We start from the raw sequence: 11835 nt of genomic DNA on the forward strand, positions 1-11835 counted from the left end.
TGACGTTGAAGAACACATTTTAAAACAATGGAATGTTTTGGACTTCGTGAAAAGTATAAGTTGTAATTTACAAGCGCGTGGAAATAATGGCAAATTGTTCTTACGAAAACACACCCTGTGTGGCGCAACACAGCAAAAAGCTGCACGTGCTTTTTCGTAGAGAATGCATCGTACGTACATAAGTATACATACATGTACATGCAGGGTTACGTTATACGGGGTACGTACGGTGGGATCGCGGTTTATTTCGAAGCTTCTCGATCGACTCTTGAGCTCGCTGTCATACTGCCACTACGCAATGTTTGCAGGCTGATGTTTAATATCGGCGCCGGTATTTTTGTTAGGAGGTTGCCTCCTCCTTCCCCTCTTTTCGCTCTCCTCCCTCTTTTTTCCTTTCTTTTCCCCCTTTTTTGTGTGGAGTCAATTAGACGGGGGGCACGTGCCCCCGCGGCCCACCCCTGGATCCGCGATTTAATAAATCGCAATGCTATTGCGTTATTTCGCAATACTATTGCGTCATGATTTCGCAAACCTATTGTGTTATTTCGCAATATTTTTTTTTCACTTTTAAAACCTGGCACGAACGGGCTTCCGTAGTTTGGCACACAATTGCAATCATTTTTCGTTACTTATCTCAGACAGAGAGGCGTTTACATTTTTCCCAAAAGTAGCCTGTTTCAAATTCAAAAACATACTTGGATCAAACTCATGGCATTGTAATGTTATTTTTGGAAGCGGACAAAATGCTTACATTATCCTACATGTCTTTCAATTAATGTGCTAAAACTGCTCTGAAGTTAAAAGAAAAAATAAATGTAACATAATCCCTGATTTTCTTGAAGTCCACGCAGAGGTATAATAATGTTAAGCACAAAATGTCGGCTTGGGTTTCATTTTTATGGTCCATTGAAGTTCAATGGTGGAATTTTATGTGGAAAGTTAAACAAAAACACTCAGCCGCGCCCTTCATGGATATTTTCCCCAGATAATTTGGCTTCGATTCTTCCAGTCTTTGGCAGTGGAGGACTCTTAACATCGGATAAAGATTGTCTTTCGTGGGTAAGAATATCATAATATCAATGATAAAACGTGCCGTAAATGAGTAAATACAAATAAAACTTTTTAAACTTTGCACGAAATGAATACTAATTTTAAACTAGAGGTTCGCGTTTGTTTTTACAAACGCAGAGTGTTCGGGCAGGCATTTGTTTTCATTAAACACTGCCGAGTTAAGTTATGAATATTTTTATGTAAGAACAAAGGATCAAAAGTTAAATCCTTTACAGTACAATCACTTATTTTGTGATAAAATTCAGTAAACATTCTATGTACACATTTAAGTTATTTCTGGCTTGATGACGTAATTATTCAAAAACGGGAAGTGAATACGGATTTAGTTCGGAGTGGATACATGTTCATTGTGTGGAAGTTAAATAATGTATGAAAATATGAAAAATGTAAGTGTATGTATTCATAACATCTAACTTCCGGTTTGATAACGTCACAGTATTTGAAAGCATGCAAAAAGTGAACATTGTAATGGATATCGTTATTTGGGCTACGAAGATATTCGACATGGATCGAATTGTATAAAATAAACTTAAAATGCGGGTTGTTTTAAAATTCTCATAGCAGTAACTTCCGGTCCGATAACGTCATGAATTTGAAACCTTGCCAAGTTATTTGTGGTTATTTAAAGACATCAAGGGGCGATTTTGATAAAATTTGAATGGATGGTTTTCAACTTAAAGAAAGCAAACACTGTTTTATGTGTCGTTCGGGGAAGCCCTTTCGAAAGATGACGTCATCACACTGCGTTTTTGTCTGGCATTCCTCACTAAACACTTTCATAATTTATACCATTATATATCCATAATGGTAACATGGTACGAGTTCACACTAGGTTTTATGATCATACCTTAAACCATTTGGAAGAAATTATGCTTTGTTTTGATTTCAGGCTTAAGTCTTCGTTTCGAATTGACCTACTTTGACCTTCCAGTAGACCCGGAAGTAAAGGTCAAGCGAGTTCACGTACGCAACCTGAAATGTTTATCAAATAATGGTTTATATGACTACAGGGTTGGAAAATAATTGAACATTTTGTTCAAGAGTTATAGGTAAAATAGTATCGTCATTTTTTTCAACAAAAATCGCTTGTAATTTGACACCTGATGGCGTCATCATTACGTCAGAGTAATATGCACCATTAGGGATTAAGGTCGATATATGTTGAAAGTTACAAGTTCATACCATATACCGTTTAGGAGAAAACCCGCGGAGAAGTATTGTCCGGATAAAAAGAAAGATTTATCAGAACAATAACAGAGAGTGCCCGGGTTGTGGATAAAAAGAAAGATTTATCAGAACAATAACAGAGAGTGCCCGGGTTGTGCCCGACCACTCAATTAATCTTATCGGTCGCTTTTATCCTTTTAAGGTTGACTCTGACATTAAGTCGATAAGTGGGACAATTATTGTTTGACATTCTTCTAAGCAAAACAAGATGCTATATCGGTAATAGGTGCTCATGTTAAGACGTTTTTAATTACAGGCATCACTGGTTGGCTGGCGAAGAGTGTTTGGACTCATAGTCCCGATGGAGGGTACGCTGGAGCTCCCAGCCCTCGGCAGACGGATGTGCCTCGGTACCCAGTATGATTGCCGTAGTCAAAAAATCATCTCGCCTGGTGCCACCCTTTGGGACCAAGAGACCATATCAAAACAGAAGAAGGTCAGTGAAAAGAAAAGTCACGAAGTGACCCTGGTGAAGTCCCATACCTTCAACGACAAATTCAAAGCTCTCGAGGTAGACGAGTCTCTGAAAGCAAGCATTCTGGCTGATTTAGTGCAACCGGCAGGCTCGGCTAAGTTTCTGACTGATCAGCCGCCGCCAGAAGGCACGTGTCGCCTTTCTGTGTACTCTAAAGCCACGAGCGTGATCGAAGAACTGCCACACAATCAACTGGGTAGTTGCAAAATTCTGAATTTAGAGGTGATCACAGAAGGTAAGGCCACTCACGTAGTGGTGGGGATTTTGTATGGGTCCAACACTTTCTTTGTCTTCGACAAAACTTGTGGGGAAAGCACAGAAGATGATTGTCTGAAGTCACTAAATGCCTTGGTGACTAATTTCAGATCCTGCCCAGAAGAGGGGGAAGAGTCATTCGCGTTTGACCCTAAGTCAGCAAGCGATGTAGAATGCAAGGTTCACTGTGATTTAGATGTAGAGGGCCACCATTCTGACTATGCTGCTTCTGAGTTACTTATAGAAATACCTGATATGATTAAAAAAAAAGCAGTTCCGGTAAAGTTCTTTTTGTATCCATTGCACAAGATCGATTCAAGAGCAGCCAGGGTATACAGGGTTATGAGCGATGGCCTTCTTTCTCGGGTGCAAGAGTTTTTGGAGGGTTTAGAGCGTTGTTCCACGCGTGTCAGCGAAATGGCAGCTGATCCGCTGTGCGTAGATTTCCCACAGTTTGCCGATAAGTTCTCATTTTTCAAACGAATGCTTGGCGACTTTAAAACGCGTTTCCAGAGAGACTTTGCGCACGAGTTCCCATTAATCCAGGGAGGTAGCAAAGGGGAGAGTGACCTGAAAGAAATGCTGCAGAACGCGGCAACTGGGACTCCCTTCAAACTGGCCGAACTTGATGCCTGGCTAAAAAGTAAGCGCAAAGAGTTGAGTGCCGTGAGTTCACACGTCAAGATTCTGAATGACATAGAGATTGTTAAGTCGAAAGAAAGATTGGAAAACATCGTGATGAACCCAAGCAAAGATAATGTTGTATGCCTAACCTTTCGATTGGCAGGGAAAGAGGAAGGATATCTGAGGTCCCTGTCTCAGTTCCTCGCCGAGGGAGTGAAAAGCAACTGTAGCTTTTACCAATGGTATGATGATGGTTCTCTGATGAGGTTGTTGAGAACCAAGACGAAACTGTTTGCCAGCTTTTTTCGCAGTAACCGTCAGTCAACATGCACGTTCATCGTGACTGGGTTTGATATTGGCTCATCAGCCGAAGAAGAGGGTAAAGTTGGTGGCACAGTCTTATTGTACAGACATGGTACACTTGCTCAAGAAGACTTCGAGCCACCAAGCCAACCGGGAAAGCCTCAGTGTGAGGTCATCGATCATAATACTGTCAATGTCTCATGGTCTCCGCCAGATAAAGGCGTGGACGGTGTACAGTGGTACATCGTCAAATACAAGAGGTTTCGTGGGAAGAACCAATCTGGTGATATCTTGGATAAAGTTTGCACAGACACTCGCTGCACAGTTAAGAATCTCGAACCCGATGAAGATTTACAATGCTGGATCACAGCAGTCTGTTCTGTAGGCGTCAGTCCAGACAGTGAGAGCAGTGACAGGGTGACGACTCTACCGGCCAGCCCTCCAGGGAAGCCACACGCACGTCCTACTTCAGCATCCAGCATCGCTCTTGAGTGGGAACATCCAGCTCAGTCAGGGAAACATGTCACCATCAGAAGTTATATCGTTCATTATGGGAAGGTTGTAAACGGGGCAGTGCCAAATTGGCAACCAGAAGTAGGGACTGGATCTTCGGAAGGAAGGTTTACCGTACGCAAGCTTGAAACCAACGAATCCTACGTGTTTCAGGTGGTTGCCATTTATGAATCTTGGGTGTATAGTCTTCCCAGTGTGAACAGCGATATTTGCGCTACGTTTCCTGTCAGTCAACCAGGCAAACCGGAGCTGGGCGATGTTACAGCATCAAGTGTCAACATGAAGTGGACAGGCCCTACCAAAATAGGTCCAGGAGTGAAGCTCAAGGAATATTTCATAAAATACGCTGAGGTTGAAGAACAGCAAAGCCAGATACCAGAATGGAAGTGGTTACATGTACTGACCTACAGTCTACGCAACGAATATAAGCTGTCTGGTCTACTGCCGAACAGGACGTACATATCTCGTGTCGTACTGGTGCTTGAGGATGACTACACTACACAGAGTGAACCCAGTGTTCCATTTACGACGCTTCCGGCTGGCCCACCGACTGACGTGACAGTTGAACAGACATCAGCGACAGATATCAAGGTCTCTTGGTCGAAGCCTACATTAATCAGCCAACAAAAAGCCATCAAACACTATCGGGTCGATTATCAGATTGTCGGTGTTACCAACTATGTCGAACAGAAGGAAGTTAATACCAGCGACGATTCTTTCACTTCTACCATCAACGACGCAACATTTAAAACCAAGATCAAAATCTGGGTGACTGCCGTCTGTGGTGAGAAGGACAAATTTGGCGAAAATAGCAAAGTTGTCTCATTCACTACCAAAAAAATTCTGAAGCATGAAATAAAAGTCAACGCCAAAACATTGCAACCCGGAAATAAAAAGAACGGAAAACCGTGCATCTTGAAATTCCCACTTGAAGAAGTGTGCCGCAGACCCTACTGCCAAAGTTTCAGCTTCGGCGAGCCACCAAAAATACAGGGTGTCGAGCACAAAGTGATCATGGTGGTTGGTGTAACTGGCTCGGGCAAGAGTACACTCATCGATGCGATGGCAAACCACATCTTAGATGTTCAGCAAAAGGATGACTTCCGCTTCAAGATGATCAATGAGGACGAGGCGAGATTGTCTTCTCAAGCTCACAGCCAGACTCAGGTCCTCACATCCTACACCTTCTACCGCAACAAGTATCTCAGCTTGCCCTACACTCTGACTATAATAGACACTCCAGGCTTTGGGGATACGCGTGGCATCGAACGAGACAAGGCGATCATTGACCAGATCCGTGGATTCTTCCTGAATTCCGAGTCCCACGGTATTGATCACATTGACGCCATCGGGTTCGTCGTTAGGGCGTCCGATTCTCGGTTGACCCAGACCCAGAAGTACGTGTTCGATTCTGTTTTGTCTGTGTTTGGGGAGGGTTTATCGGACTATAGTCGCCTTCTGGTGACGTTCGCAGACCAGAGCGAACCACCTGTTTTGGATGCAGTCGAGGAAGCAGATATCCCTCATATAGACACTAAGAGTGCATTCAAGTTCAACAACTCTGCACTATTTGTGGGATATGACACGGATCGCAAGGGTTCCGAAAAAAAAGCCGATAAAGCAGCAAAAGGTAAAATGGTCGACATGTTCTGGAAAATGGGTAATGAAAACATGACAGACTTCCTTCTGGAAATCCAGACCCTGGAACCTCGAAGTCTTGTCCTGACGAAGGAAGTACTCGAAGAACGAAAACGTTTGGAGGTGATGGTACAGGGTCTCCAACGTCAAATTAATCTTGGAATTTGCAAGCTTGAGGAGCTACAGAGGGAACGTAAGCTTCTGCAGCAACACGAGATAGAGATCGAGGCAAACAAAGACTTCAAGTTCGAACTTGAAGTTCCAAAGTCCAAGATGGTTCAGATAACTGGAGGAGAATTCATAACCAACTGCAGCAAGTGTCACTTCACCTGCCACTACCCATGTGCTATTACTGACAACGCAAAGAAGGTGGGTTGCTTGGCTATAAAAGATGGAGAATGTACCGTGTGTCCTGCAAAATGTGCATGGGATGTGCATTTGAATCAGCCTTACATTTTTGAGTTCCATACTGAGAAAGAACAGAGAACCTACGAGGAGATAGAGGCAAGATACAAAGATGCACCAGGAAAGAAGATGGCAGTAGAACAGGTGATTCAAAATCAAGTCAAAGAAGTAGAAGCGGTCCGCGCTTGTGTCTGCAATTTAGTGTCTGACACGCGTCAAAGTATCATGCGTCTAGAGGAAATTGCGCTGAAACCAAACCCACTGAGCACTCCAGAGTATGTGGACGTCCTGATTGAAATTGAGAAAAGCAGTCACAAGAAAGGTTGGCAAACCAGAGTAGATGTGTTGCACGGAATTAGGAAAGAGGCAGAAATCATGGACAAGGTCAAGGGTGAAAATTACCACCCCTTGCTTGAGTCTGCCGAAAAAGACAAGAAACCGAATTATTTGGTAAGGTTTTGGACGTCATCAATGTAATTATATTAGCAATCTTCTAATCCCGGGAATATTACACCGCAGAAGTTCATACAGGCCAAATTGCTTTGAATTTCCATCCGTTGGTCATGTTCTCAACAATTTTACAGACCACAATTACTGGCAACATTTCAACCAAAGTTATAATTGCCAATATAAATGACTAGCACTGCAGCTTCATGTGCCTCTTCTTTGCTGGCGTGCATGCAATTGGCCCTCTGCCTACTTGCAGGCTTGGCCTTCTGCCGTGCGTGTCTGTTCTTAGCTGCATGCATGCAGTGGGTGAATCGTGGTTACTAACTTGGTAGCCACATCATGCCGCTATACTATCGGTCGAGAAATAAGAAAGATAGTCTCGACTAAAGATGAAAGCCCTTGTCCAAGCTCGTCATATGTGACTATTGGATCAATCCCTTAGATACACTATCAAATGAAAAAGAACAGCGTTTAACTGCTTTGTTCCTGTTTAATTGATCTGTCCGTTTTAGACACGTTCTTGAATAATTGGTCATTGGTCTGCATATCATGCATCTATAATTTGCATTAGTCTGGCACCGTTTATTCCCTGTATACTTTCATGATAAACAAGTCAAAGCGATAAGTCAAGCCTCCACGCGAAAGTGATAATTCATTTCCACGTTACCCCTACAGCTTTTTCTGCAAACTTTTTTTAGCCATTCTAAATCGCTTTAATAGAATTGTGTACGCTCTGGGACCAGCTTTACCGGTAGGCTCGCCTTGTTTTGTTTTTCCAAAGATGACAGACTTGATAAGAAAAACGTTGATATTATTTACATTCTTACAAAACCGGTGTCTTTTATCCGACTTTGACTTCCTTTTGTCATAATGACGTCTCAGTTAACGCGCAGTCAGCAACGGTTTTCTGCTCCATCTCAATCGACCAAAAATAAAAACCTCTGTTGATTTGGCCATCCACAGGCTCGAAGTAATTTGTGAGTTGTGACGTCACACGGCACCTTGCATATTATCGTGTTCTTTTTATATTGCAAAATTTGCTCTTGAATCTATATAATAAAAAACATTTTTCGGCATTTCTTAAACTCGCCATTATCAGGTAACCCTGTCAAATTTCGGGTAGGTCTGCGGACAATTCTTACGAAGCGAAACAAAATGTAACAAGTTTTGCACACGATGCACGCATCAATTAATGATTTGCTTACGGCATAACTGATAAGTGCATCTTTCCCATTGACAAAATGGTCGTGTGATTTTAACGATAGTAAACGTGGGTATACTTAGCGTCATTATGATGACTTGTAGTTTATCGTGTGCCGATACTATTCGGATCAGATTAAAATAGAAATGTAATATTACATTAACATAAAATATTTACGCGGTTATTCTGTGTTAACTATACGTGCATGTGTGTAATCGTATACATATATGTAAGTTCAATGTTTGTTAATTGCATAATCGTGTGAATCCTACTCAAAAGTTCATGATTGTATAAGAAGAATGTTTTTCTAAAATGCCACGCCTTACATTGATTCCATTATATTGATTCCCAGCAAAGACCCGACCGATATTGACAGGAACAAGTGTCTGCAGATTATTTTTTGATTCCAAATATTAAATCCGTGTAGCTATGTAGAATAATAACATTTTTATTGAAAGCACGTTGAGAAGTATGGCTGACTTTTTATGTCAAGTGTTATAATTGTTGTGAGGAACTTATAATACCGCAATCGTGAAATCGGGAACATCATGGTGAAACATAATATTTGGAATAGGATAGTATGGAAAGTGTAGTCAAGTGCTATGTCACTATTTACGCCAATTAGATTTATAATATAGTTATAATTTATGCCAAATATTAATTTGAATACCCAGATGTTGTAGTGGTTCATTGTTGCTGATGAAAATATTATCACAAGTATACGCGAATATGTTATATAGTTGGTTACATTTTGGTAGGTACGCAACCATTATACAGGCGTTTATTGGAAGGTATATTGTCCATGTAACCATGCAATAGAACATTCATATTGGTACATGAATTTACACCTGTTAATGTTTTTGTTATAACCCAATGTTTAGTTAAGTATATTTAAATTTATGAAAAGCAAATACTAGGTGTGTCTTTGCTGCGATTTAATACTAAGTTTCTGTTATCCAAATCATATTTTGGTTTGGAAATCTATAGACGATACATAGCATTATTCATGAGAAAAAAAGTTAATTGGGAAGTGTTAATTTTATCCTTTTCTTAGGAATGATTACTTGAGGCAGAACAGAATAACAAGAAGCTACTAAGAGTAGATGCCCAAAAATAAATAATAATAATGATAATAAAAATTCTATAAGCGCTCTAACGTATACAATATGTCGAATATTCCTATTTTTTTTCAAGCATGTTTGCATAAATTTAAATCTTTAATAATTGTGTTTTGTTTGTAGTTAGCTTTTGATTGTGTTGATACAATTACATTTTTATCGATAGTACGTTTAGAAATATTTTTTTTTTTCAAATTAATAATTCATGTTGAGTTTTTTCAATTGTGAGGATCGTATAAAATGTAAATCCTTAAATGGTAACATCATGGTGAAAGATATATATTCGGAGTCAGATACTAGAAACTGTTGTCAATATTGATGTGTGACTGTTAGAATTATAATAGCTTCATAATAATGCCTACTATTAATGTGTACTCTCAGACGTTTGTGATTGTTGGAGCTGTAGAAGATGCAACATAATTTTTTGATTTCGAAATCTAGCATAATGCATGAGAAAAAAAAATATGTTGATGGAGAAGTGTTTATTATTATAATCCTCATTTCGGAATGATTACTTTAGCAAGAACATTCCAAAACGAAACATTTGAAAAATATGCAAAGAAAAGTGTTTTGGTTTCGAAATGTAGACGGTTTAAGCATAATGCATGAGAAAATAAATATCGAGAACATTCCAATAACGAAAAAGTAGATGCACAAAACAATTTCCCCATATCTTTTACTCAATGTAGGTATATGCCCTGTATGTAACACCAAGCATTAATGAAACCAAAACCTTTCACAATTTCTTAAAACTTGCGGTTTTATCCTATGTGCACAAAAGGACGATAAAGCAAAATATTTCATTGTATTCAAAATGCACATTTCGAATGATAACTTGAGGCTAGAATTTATCATGACCAGATTTGACTGTTTAGATGCAATAGGATACGTCGTCGCTTTACAGTAGTTAAATAAATGCAGGCTGATGCTTGCTTTTGAATAAGAAAGTAATCTGCCAATTCGAATTACTATAGCTTTTTAATATTATGCGTACTAGTGGTTTACATGGTTTTATACCCAGACGTCAGTGCTCTTGGAATAGTTATCACAATAAGTCTGAGGATTTATAATAGTATACCGTTGTACAAATGAAGTGTGAAATTTGGACTCTATGAAAGACGGACTCTTTGTTTGCATTGCTCACACCTAAGTCAAAATAATTGAAACGTGACTGGTCGCGATTAGATTGCATAGAGTCCACATTTCATAGGACACTATTAAAATATTCAATCGAGTGCCTTTGGTTTTCGACAAAGAAATACAAAAGTGTACGGGGAAAATATTTGTCTGACTGAATAAGTCAACCATGCAAAGTACATAATATTTCAACAGAAAGTATTCTAACGAGCACTCGCTCTTGTTATCGTGTATTTCTTATGTTATTTCCAATTGCTGGGTGAAATATAATTAGAATATATTTCTCAATCAAAACATATACTTGCTGTAGTTTAATTTAATGCGTTTTTTGGACTTCACGTTATAACACGAATGTTCAGAATATTGTTACATTTGTTAGCGTTATAGTTAAATTGTACCCGTATGGTTAAAGCACGTAAGCTTATAAGGTACGGGGTGAGACAAAAAGAAAGTGACCAATAATGAAAAAAAAATAGTTTAATAAATATGTGGCTCGCTCCATTTCAATAAAAAATAATATGGGATAAAGTTCATTTTATTGACTTCATGACAATTTCACGTAATTTACTATGTTCACAAGTTATGTCTATTTTAATGCAAACATCACAACAATCAGCTGTCCACCATTGATCACTTAAAGTTCACATACAGTGAAACGAGGGCGTTTTTCTGCCTTCATGAACGAACGAAAATGTTTGACGGGAAACAGACACAAATCACCATCATTATTTCAGAAAAATATTTTCTCACTTTCAAAACACAAAGTCTGACAGTAAGCATTATGTTTCAGTCTTGACAAAAATCATACAAAAAACCATTTGTATTTGAATGCCTGTGTGTAATTGCTGGTTCTCACTCAGCTCAATAGCCTAAAATAGCATTCCAAATGGGTTCTTTGAGTAAAATACGCATAACTTCTAATAGCATGGATCAATTTCAGAAATTATTTTTTTTCTCAATGGGGGGAAGGACATGCTCGTTTAAAATTTACTTTGTTTGGTGTGTCAAATTTACTGGATTTTTAAGGAAAACAATCAATAATCCGGGTCACTTTCTTTTGACTCACCAAGTATACAACAAATGTTACCCGGCAGTATAAGTAGAATTAAAATGTCGAATATTCCAATATTAAACATACTTGCATAAATTTACAAATGTTGTGGCCTTTATTTTGATTGTATCAATTCTCGATTAATAATATACTATATTATGTCTTTGGTATTTAATGTCTTTGTGTTTGTGACAGGAAGGGCAAAACATAATAAGGAATCACATCTCAGACTGAATTCTGGCTGTGATTTCTGTTTGGAAATCAAAGGGGAAAGCATAACATGGTCCTTGAATTAGTTCGACAGTTATAATTGATTTTCCCATTCACTGACCTTTGAAATGTGGCTATTTTGTAAGAAATTGATCAT

The 11835-nt window shown here is 39.2% G+C and overlaps 2 protein-coding genes across 2 annotated transcripts; both read left to right on the forward strand.

Annotated features, from left to right (window-relative positions):
* The first annotated feature begins 2599 nt into the window (after window positions 1–2599).
* Window positions 2600–3836, forward strand: LOC119744990 (neoverrucotoxin subunit alpha-like). The gene is made up of 2 exons (XM_038221215.1): window positions 2600–3694; window positions 3816–3836. The coding sequence occupies exons 1-2, from the start codon at window positions 2600–2602 to the stop codon at window positions 3834–3836; spliced, it is 1116 nt and encodes a 371-aa protein (XP_038077143.1).
* A 77-nt stretch (window positions 3837–3913) lies between these two features.
* LOC119744991 lies at window positions 3914–6988 on the forward strand. Its single transcript, XM_038221216.1, has one exon. The coding sequence runs from the start codon at window positions 3914–3916 to the stop codon at window positions 6986–6988; it is 3075 nt and encodes a 1024-aa protein (XP_038077144.1).
* The last annotated feature ends 4847 nt before the right edge of the window (window positions 6989–11835 follow it).

Source organism: Patiria miniata, unplaced genomic scaffold (assembly GCF_015706575.1).
Source record: "Patiria miniata isolate m_02_andy unplaced genomic scaffold, ASM1570657v1 HiC_scaffold_7, whole genome shotgun sequence".
NCBI classification, from domain to species: Eukaryota; Metazoa; Echinodermata; class Asteroidea; order Valvatida; family Asterinidae; genus Patiria; species Patiria miniata.